Below are 23,459 nucleotides of genomic sequence, written 5' to 3'. Positions count from 1 at the left end.
TGTCCACGTGACAAACCGGAAAGGTGTAAACATCCTCTATTGACTTCAATGCAAATCTGTTTTACGCAATATCACGCGACTCGATCCACCCAATAAATCTCCTAGGTGTGCACCAGCCCTAAGGCTGGGTTCACGCCTAGGCGTATCGAATATGTGCGTTTGTCGCGCGTTTTTACCGCGATTCGCGGTTAAAAAAACATGCAACAAACGCGCGTTTCCGAGGGCTACTTGGCGACAAAAACGCCCCAAAGAAGCTTCTGTACTTCTTTGGGCGTAGGGCGTTTTGTAGCGCGTTCATACGGCCTGTAATACGCCCAGGTGTGAACCATACCCATAAGAAATAATGGGATTTCGGTGTTTGAGCGTTTTGCAGAGCGTTCAAACGCGCTACAAAACGCCCAGGTGTGAACCAGGCCTAAAAACCACATACTCCATGTCAGGAAGCACCGGTTTTCCTATACAGTGGCAATTAAGGCAGTAATCACTGGCAATGTGAGTATAACTGGTGCAAAGTGGCATTGTTTTTTGCACATATTTATCTTAGTGTAGTCAAACCTATTTTCTTGCTGCAGCTGGAAGGTATGTGTACACAGTTAAAACAAATTCTAACACTTGTATTAAATTTCACTATTAAAAAAAAAAGCAATGCACATCCAATATAAGATTAAATGTGTTTTCCATGAGGCTTCTCATTTTAGCCTCACAGAAGGTTAAGTGGGGGACTATGTTTCGCATTTAATCTGTGAAAGTCATTGAAGGAACTGTATTTATACACTTTTGGTTAAACTCCATGCATGTAGCAGCTAAAAAAAACAAAAACGTGGTGATCGCATGGCAGGACGTTCGATAGACGTCACAGGCATGCGCCACACCAGGTGACACAGGCGGGCCATATTATTGGATATTGTACCGCGCTCGTAAGAATACTCGTCTCGCGAGATCTAGGCTGTATTTAAGTATTGGACGGCTCTCCCGCCCTCCCTCAGAAGACCGTCCATTACAAGCAGGCGTAGTGTTGGAAGAAAGGTAGCGGGTTGCAAGGATGGAAGACAGCATGGACATGGACAATCTGGCTCCTCTTCGCCCCCAAAACTTCCTATTCGGTATTTTGCTACTCTCATGTTGTCCTTTCCCTGTTGCTTATGGTTACAACGTGCTCGGCCTGCTAGCAAGGCCGCTCTGCCTTCCTTTCTACATAATCTGACGAGAGTCACCTGAGAAAAGGGGGGGTGGGACTCTTTCATGCTGTATTCATGCTATTAGAGCGACCTCGTTCACTTCCACATCTGTGTATCCGAGTAGTTTACAGTGGGATACGTACGGTGCGATCGGCACGTGAGGCCTGCAGTGGCTAGAAGGCGTGACTTGGCCGGGGAGTAAGCCTTTGTCGTGCACCGCCACGTGCTTGCCGGAAGCGGTATACGTGGGACGAATGTACACGGCAAATCACCGCAGGCTTATGGTAGTTAAGTGACTGTACTGCGAGAACGTGAAGCTGGTCGCTCATACACTCCGGATGTATGCATCATCTGCACAAATTCAGCAGAATAGAGATTTAAGAAATATTACAATTCTACCTGTGTTTTTTTTTTAAATCTGTATGTTGCTCTAGATCAAGCTTTTGGTTTGCAGGTTTTTGACTGTCACCATTCTTCTATTCAGTGAACCTCCATGTGCTTGTCTTTCAACCTGACTGTAATGGGAATCCTATCTGATGCTAGTTTCACAATAACTTTGTTAGTTCGATTTCAAAGGAGACTGACAGGCCCGTGCAGCTGTTTTTTTCAATTTGCATAGAGCTACCTAATGTCTCATTTTAGTAAGACGCTGATTTATTCTATTAATGCACATGTCAAGGCCCAGGGGCCGAATCCGGCCCACCAGGCCATTTCCTAGACTTCTACTTTCAGATCTAGATATTAAGTTATTACTAACGGTGATAATCAAATGCAGAGGCAATTATGATAAAGATTAGATGCCTTTTATGTAGTCTTAGATACCTTTTGAGGGCAACCATAAGGTTGATGCGGCCCACAATTAAATTGAGTTTGACACCCCTGTTAGTATTTTTAGCTCATGCATGTTTGTACATTTTACGTTGAAGTCTAATCTTGTGTACCGTATCCACTATAAGGTTCCTTACCCAGTGCTGTTATTCTTGTAGGCTGTGAGCTGAAAGCTGACAAAAAAGAACATGCGTTTAAAGTGGATGATGATGAAAACGACCATCAGCTGTCTTTAAGAACGGTAAGAAATGTTAAAAGGCACTGCAAGCTTTTCTTAAAAAATGCAAAGTCTTAGGGCTAGTGCAGACCAAGGGTGTTAGGCTGTGCTTGCCCAGCACATTCCCAAGGCAAAGCAATTGGCCTTGTTTTCAGTCAGCTCAGTTCACACTAGGGCTCCAATCAACTAATCGGGAATCGATTGATAATAGTTGTCAACTATTATCGATTAGTTGGTTGGGTCCCCTAGCTTGCTCCTCCTTGCTGGGAGGAGGGCAGAGCAAGCAGTGGTGGGTGAAATAGCTATTGCAATTTGAAACGGCCAATAGCAGGATGACTATTGCATCAGCCCACTACATGATCTTTTTACATGCAGCTGCCGTCTGCAGAATGTTGCCACTGGCCTCTGCCATTCCCTGGCTGAAGCTATTCGAGCGTCATTTGTTTTTTTTCACTGCTAATTTTTTAATTATACAAGGGGGGGGGGGGTCACTTTTGGTTATGGCCTGACAAATTCTGCTGCCGGAGGTGTGTTGCAGTGCCATTCATGTCAATGACACCCCAAATGTGTCCCCCACCCACATAGGGTTGCAACTAGTGCCTTCCTGTTCGATTTGGCATTTTTTTTTTCGATGAATCGATAAATAAAATATACCATCTATAAAATAGACACATGCAGTGTTGAACATAAGGTTTACTTCAGAATAAAACTATGTACAATTTTTGCAATCACGCACTGGATTGAACCATACTTTATAGGGTTTTTTTCTGGATCGACCGAGGAAGGCAACAAAACTGTTCAGGCTTTTTTTTTCCCCCATATCTATAGTTTGAACTCGATGGACATGTCTTTTTTTTCAACCTGACTATGGATTCCCCCGCTCCAATCCTCCAGCGCTGACTGCAGGAACGGACAGGGGAGGGGGCGGGCACAGCTGGCTCTGCCACTAGATAGGCAGAGCCAGCTGTCATTCACGCAGCTGGGTGGATCTCGACAGCTTTGACGGGGTCTGTCCCGGCGTTCAACGCTGGACGAACGCTCTACAAAACGCTCAAACATCTAAATCCCATTGTATTCAATGGGTCTGGTTCACACCATGCCGTATTTCCGCCCGTCTGAACGCGATACAAAACGGCCTACGCCCAAAGAAGTACATGTGCTTCTTTGGGGCGTTTTGGTCTCGCGTTTCCATTGGGATACAGCCAAGTAGCCCTCGGAAACGGGCGTTTGTCACTCGTTTTTTACCGCGTATCGCTGTAAAAACGCGCGACGCGCATATTCAATACGCCTAGGTGTGAACCCAGCTTAAGACAACTATGGGGAAAAACACTTAGCAGCCCATAATTCTCTTAAAAACTACCTTCAGGAGAACCATTATAAGGAGAATGTGTGCATTATCACTATAATCATCCAAATCATTGGGTTACTCTAGGCCAGGGGCGCCCCCTATTTTTCGTCTGGAGATCTACTTTTCAAATGACGAGCTCATTGAGATCTACCAACGAAAAAACACCTGCATTCAGGGACGGGAGGGGGCGTGGCGGTGCATTGAGGTCAATGGCACCGCAGGCAGGCCCCTCGCCCACAGTGCGATCGCCTGCATTAGTGCCTGTGTTCCAGTCCAGTGCGATCCGCAAAAATGCTGCGAGCACTATTTTTGCAGATCACACTGGACCGGAATGCAGGCACTAATGTGCCTGCGTTCCGAGTGCGGCCGATCGAAATGTGGCCGATGCCATTGACTTCAATACAGCTCCACACCCCCTCCCGCACCTGAACGCAGGGAGTCGGCCGGCTTACATTCCAGTGCGCCCTACATGTCCCGGCGTCCTGTCCTCCCGTGGTGCTCGTGTGGCCTATGTTGCACATGGGGTGTCCTGCACCTTTCCATCTGCAGCGTCTGACACATTCAGCCGCACGAGCACCACGGGAGCATAGCCTAGCCAGCTCCTTTTGCGCCTGAGGCAAGAAAAAAAAACAAAGTTTTTATTTTATTTTTTATTTTCGTTTTTTTTATTTTCGTTTTTTTCGGCGGGGGGAGAGGACATGGCGATCTACCAGTGATCGCGATCGACCTTGTGGGCACCCCTGCTCTAGGCAGACCAATACTCGATCAGACTTCTGAAAGAGAAAAAAGTGGAAGCCAACCTCTTTTCACTGTAGCTCAGGGTTCGTTCACACCATAGGCAAGTGCGTTCCGGTCAGAATCCGGACCGGAACGCAGTGCCCGCATTGGCACCGTAGCCACACAATGCAATCGCTCGCACGGGATTGCAAGGCACGTTGTGGCTGCAGTGCGATAAAAATAGTGCTTGCAGCATTTTGATCGCACAATGTGCCTTGCGATCCTGTGTGGGCGCCATGCCCCCTCCACCCGGCAAAAAGTGAGCCGGTCGCAATGCGGGCAGGGCGTTCCCGTCCGATTCTGACAAACGCACTGCCTATGGTGTGAACGAACCCTAAGACTGCTGCACACATCAGAAGAATCTTCTTTAACTGCCTCCGGGCCGGCCGTAGTAGAAAAACGGCCGGCCCGGAGCTCTCTAGATCTGAGCAGGCGTCTTTAGATGTCCGCTCAGACACGCCGCCGAGCGGACGTCTAAAGACGCCCGCTCAGATCTAGAGAGCTCCTGGCTGGCTGTTTTTCTACTACGGCAGGCCCGGAGGCAGTTTAAAAGAACGCAAACAAAAAATGTAAAAAAAACTTTTTTCTGTAATTTTTTCCTAATTATAATAAAAACCCCAGTGGTGATTAAATACCACCAAAATAAAGCTCTATCTGTCCCTAAAAAATGGTATAAAATTCATTTCAGTACAGCATTGCATGACGGAATAAACGTCACTCAAAGTACCACAGCGCTGAACACTGAAAAATGGCCTGGCCAGGAAGGGGGTCTAAACACCTGGTCTTGAAGTGGTTAAAGAAGTAATTAATACAAGTTTGACATGGAGACATAATAGAAGTAGTACTAAGTTTTAACCCGCAGACAGCACATTTCTTTCTAGGTAATTTTTTTTTTTTTTTAACGTAAGTGGCTTTGGCCTAGAAGACATAAGTACCCACCACTCAGAGCATTTTTAAAATAGTGTAGACCACCCCTGGTCACACAACAGATAGTCCCAATCACCAAAAAGGAGATCTCCAGTACATGCATTCGGAGCTAATTAAAGCAAAAATTCCGGGACCTAGCAAGCAAATATCGAGCTTTTACCTGTGCAGAAGCGGTACCATCCTTGACTGCATCCACAGGGACTTGGAGTTTTAGCCTAGGATGAATCCATTGGCGTTCCCTCCTGTCAGCGTATACTCGGCCTCTGCTGAGATTCCTGCTTCAAGTACCATGGGCTTTTGTGTATTACCATTGTGCTTTGCTTTAATTTTAATGACCTTGAATGCAGTAATTGAATGATAGTGCATATATGCATTTAAACTCTTCATGTATCTCAAAATAAAAATAATCTCCCATGTGGTAAGGAAAGCTTGGTTGTCAAACTAAACTCTCAAATGCCAGCAATTTTCTTGGGAGTGCCTGAAAACGGACTTCTACTACTGATGCCTGTGCCCACCAAAACACTGAACAAGCCCATTGATTTTGTTGTAACATGTTTGCTGCAAGACTCTTAAAACTGCATAATGTGCACTAAATTTGCAGTATAAACATTTTTTTTTTCACTTTATAGGTTACTTTGGGTGCTGGTGCTAAAGATGAGCTGCACATTGTTGAAGCTGAAGGAATGAACTATCAAGCAAAACCTATTAAGATTGTGCTTGCATCCTTGAAACCATCTGTACAACCAACGGTATGACAATAACACAGCTTAGTTTGTGTTCTTTTAAACCAAAAGTACAAAATAGATAAGCCAGGGCTAGACAAATCCCAGGAGTCCGGTAGCCCTTTCTTAAATTACAGCAGGTTCCTAACTTTTCGTTTTTTTCTAGTTGTGAAAGGTACTGGCTCATAAAAAAAATCAATTTGGCTCCTGAATTCCATATAATTTTGCCCATCCACGAGGATTAACTTAAATACAGTCCTTTATTAAAACTGTTTTCCCCTGTATGTATAATTGGAAAAATTTCTGGTATCCATACTTTCCAAAAAATGTTCTCTGCTTGAGACAAGTGCCTATATTTGTGGACAGGCTCTCATGCCAGAACCTTCCTATCTCAGTAGGTGGGTGCTACAGTTCTGATGATTGGTAAGTACTTTGTCCCCCAGTTGGCAGATGTCATGTTGGTGAGGAGTGCGAAGTTACCTGACAATGCAGGGCAGTTGGAAATTTATGAAATCTAAGATTCCAATTAATGTTTTGGATCACTTTGCCCTCCTTTGCTGGACTGCTCAATTGTATTGTCCAGTCTCGATTCAGTCAGCCAATGGCACAGTGATGGCATACATTAATCACCAGAAAAGGGATAGGTAGCATAAAAGCAGTCAAGGCGGTAGAGCTCATCCTGCTCTTGGCAGAACATGTCCACATTTCTATAACGGAAAATTGTCAAGCAGACTTAAGTCGACTACTTGTTAACCCAGGGTTTTTGTACTCGCCATATGCTTCATGTGTTGGATATTGCCATTATGGTGTTTTTCATGCTATTTGCAACAAATGTTCAGAATGTGTAGAGCAGGGATGGGCAAACTCTGGCCCTCCATGTCAGTCTTGTAATGCCTAATGGGATTTGTAGTTGCATCACAGCTGGAGTTTGCCTATCCCTGGTGTAGAAGGAATGCATTCAAGTACCTCAACTATTAACAAAAATGTAGCTTATTTGTGAAACACTAGATCCTCAAATCTCTGAATTTATGCTGACACTCCTTCCTTCTGGAGGGTGGCTACTTTTGTTCCTCATAGTTTGTGTTGTAAAGTAGCCATTCAGGGGTGTGGACATTTAAAAAAAAAAAAAAAAACTTTGTCCAAGGCTAAAACATCTACTTGTCCCTCATGATGATCTACTTGTCCTGATAAAAAAAAAAAATAGTTTTAACCAAAACCGTATGTAGCAGTGCTAAGTGCTTCTCGTTGGTCAGTGCCGTCAGGTGACCGTGCTGACCGAGTGCTTGCAATTTGTAAGCAACATTCAGAATACATGGCACAGGGCTGCGCTGGACGGCAGTATGAGGTACAGATAGTAGATCTGTACTGGTGGATGGGAAAAAGGACCGCTTGCCGAAAGGTTAAGTATAGGTGGAGGGAGAGTGGGCCAGATTTGTGCAGGTAATTCCATTTTCCCAAATTACTTGGGAAAGTGAATTTACCCTTTTAGGGCTGGAGCAGATTTGGTCTGTTTGTTGTTTTTAAACATATGGGTAAAGGTCTGCTTTAAAAAGATTCACGGTAACACAATTAAGAAGCTGGGAGTTGTAGAGCATGCAGATAGTCAATGCTTTACATGCATACTCGTATATCAAACTAGTGAAGCTATTGCACAAACCAAAACTATGGTAGCAACCTTCATTATGGAAAAAATTGTCATTAACCCCTTCCACTCAATTAAGAACGTGGCATTTAAGTGGCCTATCTCCGATATGCTGTTAAATTGCAAAGCATTTTTGACAAATCTTTTCAATAGTTTTTTTGTAGTGATTTCACTGATGTATTTCATTTGTATTTGTGTACTTTTTTTTTTTTTTTTTTTCTTCCTAGGTATCACTTGGTGGCTTTGAAATTACACCTCCAGTGACTTTGAGACTTAAGGCTGGTTCTGGCCCTGTATATGTCAGTGGGCAGCATCTTATTGGTAAGTACTGCTGTGTTGGTTATGCCACCACAATCTATATAGCAGCTGTTTCTAATTGCATTACAAGTTTGTCAGCTCAGCTGTGGTGTCCAACACTGTAGTGGTCTACAATGTACATGCAAGGACTGCCTTCACAGGTTCTTACTGTGACAAAGGGTCTGGGGACTAGACTCGGGGCCTGTTCACATGATATCAGGTGCGTATCTGCTGATGCAGTGCGTTTTTAATGCGTTCCAGTAAAAAAAAAAAAAAAATTTTTTTTTTGCTGGAGTAGGGCTATCAGTATTAGCTGCAGTGCGTTTTTGTCGCGTTTTGCATTTTCTGACCATACAAAACTTGACATGCAGTATTTTTTTCGGTTGTAACCTGAACAGACTGCGCACTTGAGAACTGTAGCCCATAAAATACATTGGGATGCATTTTTAGTGCAGGAGCGTACGGATCAGTGCAGAAAACGGACGTCGTGTGAACAGGCCCTCAGACCTTTAAGATTAAGCATCCCTTTAGCTGTGTGGAGCAGAGCTGGGGTTGAGTTGGTAAAATGTGAGATTAAACATCCCAGGCACCCCTTTAGCTGTGTAACTTGTTGTGCAAGTACAGTCCCAGATGGGAGCACATGCATATGGGTGGCTATGCCTTGGTTTCTGGGAGACCCTGCAAGGCTGCCTGGACTCCCCCCTATAGGGGAGACGTTAAGTGGGCAGTAGATCTTCTGGGGCAACCTAGAAAGAAAACCAAAAAACTCTTCTGACACAGGAGATTAATCTTGTACTGATGGGTTCTATATCTAGGTCGGGTGTGGCCTCCGGCTGCGATCTATGTGGGGGTGCCATGGCTACTGCTACCTACAATGTGGTCCGTCTGCGTTTCATGTACTCAATGCCTTTTTATCAGGTTCCCCCCCAGGGTTACCGGGGCTTGCTGACACTAGGGATATGCTCTGTTTTTGGAGTGTTTTGTCTTGTGTGGAACAAGTTCTTTTTCGCAAGCGACGTAAGACGCGTGCACCCCCCTCCATCCCTGTCTTTTGGGAAGAGGAAGACACCCCTACACTTCTAAGCTGGGGCCTGTGGATTGTCAACATTTTGATAGTGTGGATGAGGCTTCATCTTTTTTGCAACAAAATGGATTGGTCTCTGCACTTGTCTGTAATTGAAACTATCAAACTTGAGGATTCTGAGGGTGTTTTGGCAGGGACTCCAGTTCCTTTTGGTACACACGAGTCCAGGTGTCCAAGTTTTCGTATCCTACCTTTTTTTTTATGCCGTTGTCCTTCCCAAGTTTTCCCCTGTTCATTACACTTTAACCATTTTGTTTGCATATATCTACTGCTAGCAAGCAGTAGATATATGCAAAAAGTTTTTTTGTTTTTTTAAAAAACGCTTTTAACAGTGGTTTAAACTTACCCCGTCTTCGCCCTGCTTGCTCCTGGCCAAAAATACAACACTGCTAGGGCGGCCGCATAACATCGTGGGGCAGGCGCATGCGCAGTTCGGATTTTTGGTGGGGAGACACGAAAGGTAAGTATGGACGCATGCAGACACACCGTGGGATTGGAAGTGCCAGCACTTATCCGCCACAGCGCTGGAGAGAAGACTGAAAAGGACAGGAAAGAGGAAGATCGGGTTAACAGTTATCATTTTAAGGTAAGTGCTGTCATGAAAGGGGGAACTAAAAGTTCTCCAACACCCTTTAGTAGTGGTGGGACCTGCATAAGTGTGCTGTGGAGTCTGCTTAACCCTAACCAGCTATGAATCTAGGAAGCGCCTGCTTCCAACTGTGGTCTGAGGGGCAGAAATTTTAGCTGAAAGACTTAAGACCATGCATCGAATAAAAGCGAGAAGTCTGAGAGACCTTTAACCACCTCAGGGCCGGCCGTTGCAAAAAAAACGGCCGGCCGAGAGGTCTCTATAGCTGAGCGGGTATCTTTAGACGTCCGCTCAGACACGGCGAGTGGGAAATGGCCGATATTTAAAAACAGGCAGCGATGCCTGTTACCATACAAGCGATCCGCCGGCTGTAGAGCTGGCGGATCGCGTGTATAAGGTGCCGATCGGTGTCCCGCTGTGCCCGGGTGCGAGCCTGGCATCAGCATGTCGCCTGTGTCACGGGATCAGAGGGAGATCGTTACACGAGCTCCCTCCGATCCCCTCTCTGCAAGAATGCGGAAGTGTTGTAGAATACATCACTTCTGCATTCTTGTGTCACTCTCTCCAGCTTCAGAAGCTGTTGGCGCAGATCTGTGCTTCATTTGGGGGGTCCCAGGTGACTGGTCTTGGAGACCCCTGATGTCACCATAAAGAGGGCCTGTCACATATTTTGCTATCACATAGGGGAGTTTAATTAGCCCCCGTATGTAATAGCAATAAAGTTAAGTGAAAAAAAAACACACCCATACATACACGCATGCGTCGGGGGCGCATACACACAAAAAAGACGATTACGCTGCACATGTTACATATCGCCGTGAACGTCGGAGTGAGAGCAATAAGTCTAGGGCCATCAATCACTGATAACACTAAACCGATGAGCAGTAAAAGCTTTTAAAGCATCGCCTATGGCCAATTTTGGGTATGGTAGTTTTCTGCGATTTCGCGGGTGCGCGCAATTCATCCATGCTAAAGATAGATGGACAACTCTCCCACTGGGCTATTGTATTTTGACAGCAGCAGATGTACCACTGTCAGAATAGCTGATTGGCTGCCATCACTGTTCAACCAAAACATTTTTGCCGATCACCTCTCAAATTCCTGTTCTAACCCTTCAAACCAATCCACGAAAATATGGGGACAAACCAAAGTAGCATACAACTCTTTACAAGTAAATATAATCCAAGATGCCCATACCTGTGAAATTTGTCAAGTTTATCCTGCTTGGTGAGAAGTACTTCCATATCAAGTATATGCCATCTGGTTTAACCATGCCACTACTATGGGAGCACGGGTTTCCCTCCAGTATGCCTTTATTGTTGCCCTACTTCTACACCATGTGAGTTAGGTGGCCTCAGTTTGAGCCCTACAGGCTTAGCAAGAGTTGGAGTTTAAGCACCTGAGAACATCTACTGCAGAAGCAGATTCAACCAAACAAGTCAATGCTCTTAGGATATGTCATTAGCGTCCCATGAGCACAACCATAGTGCCCTGTGGATCTGTATGTGCATGAACCCATGCTCTGACAGAAGTTTGGATGCCTGTAGCAAGCCATCACAACAAACATAAAGCTCCAGACATTTGCTCTCTGAAATGAAGTCTACCCTGGTGACTGAAAGATTAAGGTCACTGCCAACACAGGACAGAAGGTTGCACCAACCATGTTTTGACTGCTTTTTGAAGAGGCATTCTAACAGCCTTTTAAGGCGAGTACACTTTCCAGTTGTCTAGCTAGTGTTCCTTTTGAAGGTGGTACACTGGTTGGTAAACAAGATTGTGTCCGCCATTAGTCAAATTCACTCTCAAAAGAACATTTCCTTCACTTATGTTGAGTTCAGGACCCATCAGGGTGGTTGTCTGCATAGTGATATACCTAGGTCTGACATGACCCCCTGTGACTCCTGAGGTGACGGCATTGTCTGTCTCTTCAAAAATCTATAATTGGAGTTTGATCTGGGACCAGTGGTTCAGCCTGATCTAAGGCCTCTGAAGGCTGAGATGAACTCTGCAGGGAATGGTGCTAGTGTTGAAAGACTGTAGTCAGTATTTGCAAGGGGTGTACATGGTCAAATCCTGAGTGGAAGAGGTCCATAAACATAGGGCAGGGAGCTTATCCCCACTAGACTCCAATAAAGAAAACTTTAGACAATAGGGGTACTAGGTTATGGTTTAGAGGCATCATTACCTTCAAAGGGTAAGCCCTTACTCCTGCTGCTACAGGTACCCCCAAAACCAGTAGGACAGTCCCATATGTGTCTGTGCAGGAATGTTGTGGCAGCAAAGCAACTAGCCAGAAGTTTATTGCAAGGCCTCAGTTACTTAAAAAAATCCAAGGCAGCTGGTGCTGATTGTCGGGTGGTGGGAGGTGACTCACTGTTGCTGTGTTGTGGTAATGAGCAGAGTTCCAAGCTTTGATTGCAAAAAGTTGCTTTCACGGGAAGGTGCTTCCTCTATGCTAAATGATGAGGGCGACACCACAGGTCACACTCCACCCATCAGATGTCAGCACTCCGTTCCTTGGCATTAACACTTAAGCTGGGTACACACACATATTTTCTTCAGCCTACGGGCTGAACAAAGGAAATGAAAGATTCCTTTGTCTGTGCTGAACAGCATGGACAGACAAATATCTCACTGTGGGAATTGTATTGACCTGAGAAAGCGCTCTGACTTAACTAGTATCCTCAGGTCTGGAAAGTGCCTCAATGTAGAGCCCAGTACCGAAGGGCACTTATGAGGTTAGTCCTGCACATCCAGCCCAGAAGGGTCCATGTAAAGCCTCCAAAGATAGGCTGAGAAAACACTGATCCATAAAGCTGCAGATGTAGCTCAAGGCAAGTGGCAATAAAATGAGGAATCTTTATTTTACCAATAAAGAATAATCCAGGCACCAGCAAAACACGGGGGTGCTGGGAGATGAGGTTACACTGGGGGCTGTCTAATTTGTCATTGTCCAATGCTCCTGATGGCAGTATTATAAGCAGACCATCTGAATTCCGGTGTCCCTCCATGCATACAAAAAAAAACAATGGGACTTGCTGTATAACACTTTCTTGGTGTTGATTGAGAGGCAGTCTTCCCCATGTTTATGATCATGGTCTTGATACTGCTTGCTACAAACACTTTGTTGGGACAGACCATGTTCAAATAGACAAAGATCTTGAGGCTTGGGTTCTGCATTCTTTAATGATGGGAACCGTCTCCACTTTTAGATTAAGATTAGCTTGTAGTCTGCCCAAAGACCTGCTCTCAAATTATGTTTAAATAAATGCTTAGTCTGGGCTGCACAAATCCAAAGAGCTAAGCAGCCAATGCTCCTTAAATGAAGCTGACTTAACTTTTCAGGCTTCTAGTTGTCAATGGAGCCTGCTCCAAAAAAATCTTGCTGGCTTCCTGAATTCCATATGTCCACCCCTGTTTTAAGGATGCCTTGTAAATGGGAAAGTATAAAGTCAAATTATCAAATTTGACTGCAAAAGTAGACCTACACTACCGTTTAAGATCTTGGAAAGTTATGGAATAATCTGTAAATGCTATGATTGGAAGTAGGCAGCTTCACCTAATACACTGCACTTGATTGGTGTAACTGTAGTTAATGTTTCTGTCTCAACAGACAATGGGTGCTATTGTAGTTTTTATAAACCATTGACAGTGTCCAAATTCTGTTCCATTGACAGCATTGGAAGAAGGATTGGAGTCATCAGATGAGGATGAAGACGAGGAAGAAGAGAATGCAGGAATTGTAAAGAATGCGAAAAGGGCTGCAGCAGCTTCTTCATCAAAGGTTCCACAGGCATGTCATGTGCAGATCGGATTACATTCGTACTGTTATCAAGAATTGTCAATGTTAACAATATTATTTATTAACAGAAAAAGGCAAAAATAGAAGCTGAAGAAGATGATTTTGACGATGAAGATGAGTGAGTAAACTGGTCAAATATAACTTCACTGTGGTGTTTTTTTTAAACTGGTTTAATTAAGCGTGATTATACAGTATAACAGTCCAGCTGCAAAAAGGCTACCAGTTGGCTTTTAACAGCTTGTTTGGTTCAACAAAAAATACCTTTTGCTTTAGGTTTTTTACTTGGATGCAAAAAGTATTTCTCAATTACAGCACTGTTCTAGGCCATGGGTCATTTTAAGGGCTAGTTCACACCAGATGGGGTTGTGATCAGTATAGCAGCTGCATCAAAATCGCGTTGCAATGATTTCCAATGGGATTTCTGGTGCTCTGTTCACTCCACTGCAGTCAGAAAAATATACTGCTAGTCTCATTTTAGCTGCACCTGATCGCAACGGAACGCATGCAAAAGCCCATTTTAATCAGACAAAATAAAAAAACTGGCAAAAACGCATTGCGCTGTGCAGACTCGCTCAGTTATGGTGTGAAGTAGCCCTGAGGGTGGACCATATGCATATGTGGGGTGACTACGCTGACCAATGAGAAGCGCTTCTTAGCACAGTTAAATACAGTTTTGATTAAAACTATTTTTTTTTTTTTTTTTTTTATCGGGACAAGTAGATTGTCATGAGTGCAAGTAGTTTTTCAAAAAATGTCCACACCCCCGAGTCCAATGTGTTTTCAGAAAAACATTTGCCTTAAAACCTTGCTGATAATGGGGTACCTCTGGCTCTAGCAACAATTGGTACACTTATGGCCTCTTTAGCAGGTCATAGTGAGTTTTAACTGAAAAACAAGCACCGCAGCTTATGCTGCTACTTTCTTTCCAGATCAATAACAAGAAGCATTGTTTAGTAATGGGAAAATTCGAAAGAGTCCTTCTGTAGCTATGACAACTATTAAAGTGATTTGGAAATCTGCCCAACATGGATCCTGCAAAAACATTGAGCGGCTAGGCTAGTCTTTCCCACTGTTTAATGTTTTGGATTCAGTTGGCCTTTTAATGCAAGATTGCAGTGCTCATATATGCCTCCTGTACTGAACTCACCTGGCTGCCAAAGTTGGTGCTAGAGTTTTTGGGCAGAATATTTGATGCAGGGATAAATATATGTAAACTCTAGTTCTGTTCACCTTGATAGTCAAATGGTGCCTGTACTTTGTACTTCAAAAGGGATGATGATGATGATGATGATGATGATGATGACGACGATGAAGATTTGGAGGAAGAAGAAACCCCTGTGAAAAAGGTATTGATTCAGGGCAAAGTGAGTGTGTATGCAAAGGCCCAACTGCTCCACTTATATTCAACTTTTCCAGTGATTCCCTCTCTGTTCCTTCTACCTTAGCATGCACAAAATATCTGGTGCTTCAAGGTACTAGGGGAGCATGCAGTCTCCTTCCCATGTGACCGTTCTCAGACTTGGGGTCCCAGTACTGCCTCAGCCACGTGACAGTGCTCACTGTTGTGTGACTGAGGCAGTAATGGCAGGGGATTGGTGGAAAGTGGCATAGGGGATTGACTTTCAGACACTCACTCTAACCAATCTACTAGAGTGTGGGCAAATTAACAGGGTCTCTTTAAAATAGAATTTTCCCCAATTATCTTTCTGGACGGCAACCTGAGAGATGATTGGTTCTCCCATCTACAGAAAACACGAGGTTTAAAACCCCTCCCTTGTCCCTCAGTTTAGATTGCGTTTCTTACCGTCCAGGAGATATCATCACATTTCTTTTCTCTGGTCCACATGGTCTTGAGGTCAATGGTTCCCCCTCTGTAGGGCATGTTGCAGGGCTTTGTGGATGGGATGCGGTCTGAGATGTTAAGCAGAAATCCTGAAAGAACATTCTTGAGAGAATCGAGCAGAGAAAAAGGTGGCCTTTCAAACCTACACATAAGGGAGGTCTCCTTTTATTTCTCCTGACTCCTCCACTAAGGAGTCTAAATGATGCCAGACAAGAAGTAGGGGGGAAGACTGTCGCTCTTTTATCAGGAATGGTTAAAAATGACAATCACTTTATTTTAACTCAGAGAGGGTTATCGGTTAGAGTTCGAATGTCTTCCTCCTCCAGATTTGTAGTTCCACTACAGCTGGAGGACCAGAGTTTGGCTACCCCTGCCTTTAGCTGCTGACACTGTTTTAATGTGAAATCACTGATATGCCTATCTACTGAACATGTTTTAGCTTTTCACCTCAACCATGGCATCATTCTTCAATCCCTGTCCAGCTCAAGTTTCAGATCTCTAACCATTGTCTCAATGTAGTTCTCACTGTGAGAATTTACTCCCAGCCACTGCATCGTTTGGCAAGACTGACCTGTCCTTCCTGAGTGGTCCTTGTAAAGGGAAACCAGTTTCTTGCATCATTTCTGGCGATTCAGACCATTTAAGCTTAGTTGTAAGGATTGGGTTCCCCTTTTCTGTTATGGTGCAGTCTTTTTCATCAGGCTTGTTTTTCAGACTTGCAAGGCTTTCCCCTGGTCTTGTCTTCATGTTTCCAGGTTTTACCATGTTGATGCTCAGGCCTCATCTGATGCCATTAAACTGCGAACTGTTCCCATTCCTTTTTTTTTTTTTTCTATCCCTGGTGCTGCTGGAGTCTTACCCTGGCTTCTAGTCTATTGAAACCGTTGTCAATGACTGTGTATGGCAGCTTTTCACAATCTGTTGTTTTTATGTTGGGGTTTTTTTGGGGGGTTTTTTAATCACACTGAAACTTTTGCCTGATTCCTGTCAGCTAAAATTCAAAGTGTATGGCCATCTTAAATTATAGGAAGTCTCCCAACGGGGCAGATCATCTTAAAATCCTGACAATAGTTCTAACTTTGTCCTCTATCCAAAACTACATTTTGGCTGAAATTACACTTGAAGATGCATTTTTAATTGTATGGATTAATCTCCTATAATGCAAAATTCCACATTTACTTTTGTTGAAGGATTCCACCTCCAGTCTTGAATTTAGTTGAACAGAGCATGTGCTAGTGCACTCATTGGCCTTTACTCTGAAATCATGCCTATATTGCACTGCACTAAATTAGGCCATTAAATTGGTTATAAAACTACTAATCAATAAAAACACCCTGTGTACAAATTATATAAAAATACCCAAACTTAACACAACAATCCTGCATTTATAATCTATATTAGAGCATAAAGTCTATAAAAGTGTTGGTAATGTTCAAAATTTAAAAATATCCTTAACCAACTATTCATTTTCAGCTATGTCTTTTTGATGGATCATGTCAATTCATTAAGTGCATATAATCCATACTAGTGCCAATTATCACTGCAAATAATGTAAAATTAACACCTGTAATCAGCAATATATAGCAACATAATCTATCATAAATCGCTAACGTCAAATGAATAAAGTACAAATAGTCCATATAAGTGCCAAAGATCGCTTGTGGTGCTTGTCTATACACAAATGCTAATTATGCATTACAATTGTCTGTGCCCCAAAATCTGCTGAACGTGAAGATCAATGCTTCCAAGTTGGTGAAAATGCTCCAGTGAATTCAAATTTGGATTCATCACTCACCAAATGTATTTTGACTACTCTATGCAAGCATTCAAATAGTGCTTCATAGCCGATTCCTTCCATCAAAAGCCATGCCCCCCCCCCCCCCCCCCCCCCCTCACAATTGGTTTTAATACTCCATAGTTCCAAGTGGAGACATCCATAGGGTAATACCAGAAGATTAAAAAAACAAACTCTTCCATTCCTGTCCAGCTGCGTTCATCCTGTCTCTCTAAGCTGCTACTTTTGGGAATGTGCATTTGTGTCCGCATGTGCCTGCCCACTCAATGCATTTGTCACTTAAAGGTGATTGTAATGTCGAGTTAGTTACGGGAGGACACTAGTTTGTCCTCCCGTTACCTTAGGAGAACTTTGGGGAAAAGCACTAACCCCATAGTTCTCCTTTAATAATGGGAACACGTTAAGCGTGGCAGTCTGCCAATTGCAGGGACAACTGTATACCCAGATAAATCATTGGGCACATATGGGAATGTAAGATAAATCGGCTGACAATGGATTTGGTAAAGGATCAAGGGGAAGTAGTTTAGATTCATCCAAATTAACAGATACCAGAATATATAGCAAAATCTGACAATGTGCCATGACAGTACGCAGAGAAGACTGTCTGCCAAGAAAAGCAGGGTGTCATTTGCATATAATGCAAGTTTCTCTTCCTCTGAACCTTTTTTTTTAAAGCCTATAATGTTTGGAGACTTGTCTCATAGCAGTTAAAGGTTCTATGGCCAACGCAAACAATAAGGGAGGGGACAAACCTGTCTGGTGCCCCACTGTAAACAAAAACCAGGGGAAGTTCTCAATCCTAATTTTGTCCAAGGGAGTATGATGTAGCAAACGTACCCTGGGACCAAACCTGGACCCAAATAAAGATAAAATGGCCCATAAGTACCTCCATTCAACACTATCAAATGCCTTTGCTATATCTAAAGCCACAATGCTCTATTACCGGTATTATGTATAGGCACTTGCATATTTAAATAGGCTCTTCGTATGTTTAAAATTATTTTACAATTTATTTTAAAAAAGGCAATTTTTAAATTGGCAGCAACAAGTCTCAAAGTTGAGAACGGCAAGCAGTTAAAACAATCCTGTATCTGTCTAACTAGTTTCCTTTTTTTTTTAATCTAGCCTCAAGCTGCAAAGCCTAAATCTGCGCAGAAATCCAACCACAATGGAAAGTTATCTGAACCGTCCACACCTGCTAAACCTGTTAAAGTATGTATTTGCTACAATATGCTTTCAACGGGGGAAAATGTGAGAGAGAGAAAAAATGTACCCAAAATCTTGGTGTATCTAACGCCAAAAACACTGGAGAAAGCCTTGGAAATGAAAGTAGCTACATTTTACCAGAATTGGGTCACTAATAAAGAAAAATGAGCAGGGATGCGCCGCTATATCGGCCACAAAATGGCACTTTCGGCATTTTGCCGAAAGTGCCATTTTCGGCCGAGTTGTTTCGGTGGACGGTATATCGGTGCATCCCTAGATAAAATAGTTACATAGTTTCTCCTGCTTCCAAGTTTGGATGGAAACCCACAACATATATGGGGAGGCCCCACAGATATGAGCAAGATTTGCTAGCAGATCTCCATTTTTATATACCATTGAGGTTAAAGGTAGTTGCCACTTGTTGCTTAGACTACAATGGGATGGAATAGGTTGTCCATTGCGTCTTGCCCATTAGCACAGGTATAATTGTGGTAATCAAAATCTCATTGTGTTCTGAATGATGAACCTGAAAGGAAAAAGTAATAGTTTCAGATGTTGCTCTCCATAGGTGCCAACACTAATGCTTTAAGCCTAGTAAAATCATTAGCAGCGTAAAAAGACCCACATATTCGCTCTCCTTTTATATAAAAATTGGCATGTTTAGTTTCTTAACATCTCACCTATGTAAACGGGCGCTTTAGAATTGTGCACTCTATATGGTATGGAAGCTATATGTTAATACAAGATTCAGAATTTTGAAAATACACACATTTATATAGTTACATGGTAGGTGAAGTTTTAAGTCCCACACAAGCACATGCGTCATGTAAACACGTGTAGTGCGCCTACGTACGAAACCGACGACTGCGCTACATATGTTGGGTATCACCGCACACGCCAGAGAGCAATAGGGCCAATATTTACACGTATCTCAACACTGATGACCTGTAGGGGCTTTTTAATTAGTCTATGGACTTCGGGTACTGAATTCTGTCGCCGTTTCCCAAACGCACACAATTTTGAACCTGGGCATGTTGGGTATCTATTTACTTGTTGTAACCTCATCTTTTATACTTTACAAAAAAATGGTTTCTATAGTGTTTTTGGGGCACTAAATATAACTTAAGTGCATTTTTTGCAAAAATTGTAGGTTTTGTTAAGTTGCGCTAATTTAATTAAAAATTTGCAACTGCCACAATTTTAATCTATAGGGTCTTGGCTTAAAATGTGGTTTGTACCATGGGTGCAAAATATGGAAAGGACCCTTTGTCCTTAAGGGATTAAGGTTGTACCATATCCCTTCCAATTTCTTGTTCCCCCGTATCTTCCCCAGAGTTCTTGATTTTATGTAGTGTGTTCCCAATACACATTGGTCTCGGTGGCCAGGTAAGAATGTTTGACCTAGATTGCCATGATGACCACGACACTTGTAGTGTGATTTTCAAAATGTTTATGTAACTTGTGATCCAGGCCTACTCGCTCTTGGCTGGATTAGGATGTCCTTCAACCTCACACTTAGCTGTAGAAAATTGTCAAAAGAGAACAAAAGAATGTGATGGAGTGGGTTCATGTTAGTGGACTCTGTATTTAACAGTGCTCAAATACCTGTGCAGAACCCTTTGACCAAAACTAGCATCTGCTGGGCAGGCACGTTGACCTGATAGTTTAGAGAACATATGCACAAAAGGCCATGTCACAGCCTTATAGATGTGAGACTGAGGTCTGACGAAAAGCTTAAGAAGCGCTTACTGCACAGCAACCTGTTGAATCCACTTGGCATTAGTGGATGTGGAAGGCAGAGAACAACTTTTAGGGCCTTCTCGAATAACGGCTAAAAAACAAAGCAGCTGAGAGGTAACCTCCAAAAGCCCTTACCACGTCCAGGCAATTAAGAGGGAACTCCTTGGGGTAAACCAGTGCAGACAGAGAAGGCAATTTTCCATTATGGTAAAAGGCAGAGACCACTTTGGGTAAAGAGGTCCTTGGTCTCCAACAACCTTGTATCTATTTAACCACTTCAGGCATGTGAACATATATACACGCCCGCCTCTTGAAATGGTTATACCAAGAAAACAGCTACTGCAGCAGTCGTGTTCCTGGTATAATTTTAACAGCCACCGACGGTTGTGCAGATCCAAACATCTGGTGGCTATACAGGTACCTGATTGCATGTGCACGGCAGGTCTCCCCTCATCGATCAGGGAGATCAGCAAGCTTCCAGGTTCTGATCCTCTGATCACTGGACCCGGAAGTGATGTGTATTACATCACTTCTGTTGGTCACATTCTCAAACTCCTGTAGCCAGGAGAAGCAGATTTCAACCACCATGATGCTGTGTGAAATTTTTTGAAGCACCCCAGACTGCCACAGCACCCTGGTTTAGTGAGGCTTTTCTGATCTTTGGGTCAGCTGTCATCTATCAAAAATGTGTACTGTTCATATGTAAATTATGTATTTTTGTACATCTGTTAACAGACACCTGAACAGAAAGGGAAACGAGAGGCAAAGCAGCATACACCAAAGTCTCCAAAAACACCCTTTACACTTGAAGAGATAAAGGCAAAGATGAAGGGGACTTTAGACAAGGTAAGGCTATTAAACTATAAATGGGCTTTTTTTGCTGCTGGTACTTGTAAGTACTATGGTAGAGCAGTAACTGTTGCATCTTCAGCCAATAGCATGCTTACATCCAAAGTGAGAAGAAATGTGGGACACAAAAATGGTACTTTTCTACTTGGACAAAGGGAAAACCTCTCAGTGGAGATGCACGGCAATAAAAACTGGGCAAAGAGCCCAACCCTTTCCTATGCTATTCATAAACGTTTTGCCTTTACATAAACACTTGAAGAGAATTCTGTGGCAGGAAATCAAGGATACCTGGACATATTTTTTAATTTTATTACAGGTATTTATGGAGCGCCGACAATTTACGCAGCGCTTTTACATAGTTGCACATTCACATCACTCTGTACTCTCAAGGAGCTTACAATTTTTAAGGCCCCTATCTCACATGCATACATACAGGTCCAACTTGGAGAGCAGCCAATTAACCTACCAGCATGTCTTTGGAGTATGGGAGTACCCAGGGGAAACCCACGCAAGCACAGGGAGGACATGCAAACTTCTTGCAGTGCCAATCCAAAATCTTTACGGACAGTGCCACCACTCTTTTGTAGGGCTGTCACAGAGGAACTGTATGTGTTGTTGAATAACGAATACTACAAAGATCTCTTCCCAGTCAGCAGTTGATTAAAGATCATGCTGTAAAACCCATAAAAAAAAAAAAATCATAGGAAGGTTTTTAATCCATGGATCTGTGACATCCTGCCACAAACTAGGAAATCTGAGCACTTTATCACTGGGAGTTAAGACACTAGATTGTGCCAGCACCTTTGTTTATTTTGCACCTAGCATCCTCTTTCAGGTGGTAATATAACCCACAGGTGTAAAGATCCATATCTATCCTATGAACAATAGAGCTGAAGAAAATTACAATATTACTTTGGTTATTAAAGGCGTTCTACTTGGTAGCACCTTTTTTGCAGCATACCCCTATAAACACAAGAAGTGATATTTTTACTGATACAACTGCCAAGCTAATAGGGAAACTGTTAAACAATTTTGGTGAATTCTGCATCTTGTAAAGAGTTGATTAATATGAACTATATTTCAATGCTTTAGGGTGGCGCACTTCCAAAAATTGAAGCAAAGTTCACAAACTACGTGAAGAACTGCTTCAGAATGGATGACCAGAAGGTAAGATATGATTGTGCATGGTTAGATTTAATAAATGTTGAGCTGTTTGTGTATCTAGCACACATCTCTAAGGGACCCAATTATAGTCACCAATGCCAGTATACCTTCTGCCATAGGATTAAAAAAAAAATAGGGGTTCAAACTGGAGTCTCGTTTTAAACACTGATGACTGCAATAAAATGCTTGGTCATTTCTTTCACTTCTGTCCTGGTAACAAAATCCCTCTCCATTGTCTGAATTCCCCTGATTGCGGCTGGACAGGTAGTTTCTCCAAAGCAAAGGGTTAGTAGGGTTAAAAGAAAAGGTGTCCTCATTTATGCATAGCGTTCATGAATTTGGTGCAAACCTATGAAACTGCTGCTGGCTCCTGAGATGCATTTGGGTCATATGTGCACACTGATAAAGTACATGGTTGCTATCCAACTGAAAGATGTCTCTGACATATGCCACACATCTAATGTATAATAATGTCTGATTTTCTGACAATAGTCCCATTGCCCTTTAGTTTAGCAGTCAACTTGTATCTGAGACAGATTTCGGTTGGCACCTGCAGTATGTTGCATACCGTGACAGACATACACAGTATGAATGTGCAACAGGCTTTAGTGAAGTCAAAAAATACTTGGTCTTGCTTTGCATCAATTTTCTTATTACTGAACTGCCAGTTTATTCAATATATCGCAAGCACAGTGCCACAATGAACTATGGTGCAAATAAGGACTAAAGTTTGGTGCAGGAGTCAGAAGAGGTCCTGAAAATGGTACAGAGGGGAACTTATCAAAACTGCAGTAGACCATCTGGAGCAGTTGCCCAGGGCAACCAGTCAGTGTCTCTCCCGTTTAAGTCAAGATTTGAAATGAAAAAGCTAATTGGTTGCTGTGCACAGCTGCTCCAGATTTTGCAAAGTGGTTAACTGCAGGTGCAATTTTCCAGTTGGCTGCCAATTTACATGGCTGGTTTACTGTAGCATGTCATTGTAAACCAAACAGGATGTATTCATCCATTGTGTATAAGAAATGGCTGTTTTTTGCTTATGCATTTGCTAATACTTTTTGTTATCTTTACAGGTCATACAAGATCTCTGGAAGTGGAGCCAATTGCTAAAAGATAAATAAACTGCCTGTTTCTCTTACTGTTCTCCTCCATTTCACATCTTGTTTTATATTTGTTTCTTTCTTTGTAAGTAGAACAGAATGTATCGGTCTGTTATGCCAAGAATGTTCAATGCCTGAAACTGCATATTTTGTACACAAATGTTTTGTGAAAGTACTGTAAGATGATTGGGCAGATGGTCTAAAGTTCAAACATACATGTTTAAATAAATCTGTATTTTTTACTTCTTTGGGGCCTTGTAGTGTTCTGCAGAATTGTGCTTGGTTATGGTAATGACTGAAAAGCTTTAACTCCTTAGTATGGTGACCTCAGGTGGTGAGAAATTTTACTACTAA

The 23,459-nt window shown here is 42.8% G+C and overlaps 1 protein-coding gene across 4 annotated transcripts; it reads left to right on the top strand.

Moving 5' to 3' along the window:
* The first annotated feature begins 964 nt into the window (after positions 1 to 964).
* Positions 965 to 23,351, top strand: NPM1 (nucleophosmin). Of its 4 annotated transcripts, none has more exons than XM_018571172.1 (11): positions 965 to 1,103; positions 2,165 to 2,247; positions 5,905 to 6,024; positions 7,867 to 7,960; positions 13,299 to 13,402; positions 13,480 to 13,529; positions 14,682 to 14,775; positions 18,190 to 18,255; positions 20,743 to 20,841; positions 21,937 to 22,011; positions 23,079 to 23,351. In XM_018571172.1, exons 1-11 carry the CDS (start codon positions 1,043 to 1,045, stop codon positions 23,124 to 23,126), a joined length of 894 nt encoding a protein of 297 aa, XP_018426674.1. In that variant the 5' UTR covers positions 965 to 1,042; the 3' UTR covers positions 23,127 to 23,351. The 4 variants fall into 4 exon arrangements, with proteins under 4 accessions (XP_018426674.1, XP_018426673.1, XP_018426672.1 ...); XM_018571171.1 differs by having other exon boundaries at positions 13,287 to 13,402; positions 13,480 to 13,499; positions 14,688 to 14,757; positions 18,175 to 18,261; positions 20,731 to 20,841; XM_018571170.1 differs by having other exon boundaries at positions 13,287 to 13,402; positions 14,682 to 14,757; positions 18,175 to 18,261; positions 20,731 to 20,841.
* Positions 23,352 to 23,459: the final 108 nt, after the last annotated feature.

This window comes from Nanorana parkeri, unplaced genomic scaffold (genome assembly GCF_000935625.1).
Source record: "Nanorana parkeri isolate BGI_ZX_2015 unplaced genomic scaffold, ASM93562v1 scaffold1691, whole genome shotgun sequence".
NCBI lineage: Eukaryota > Metazoa > Chordata > Amphibia > Anura > Dicroglossidae > Nanorana > Nanorana parkeri.
Note: the sequence above shows the minus strand (reverse complement) of the source record. Positions and strands in the feature narration are given on the sequence as shown.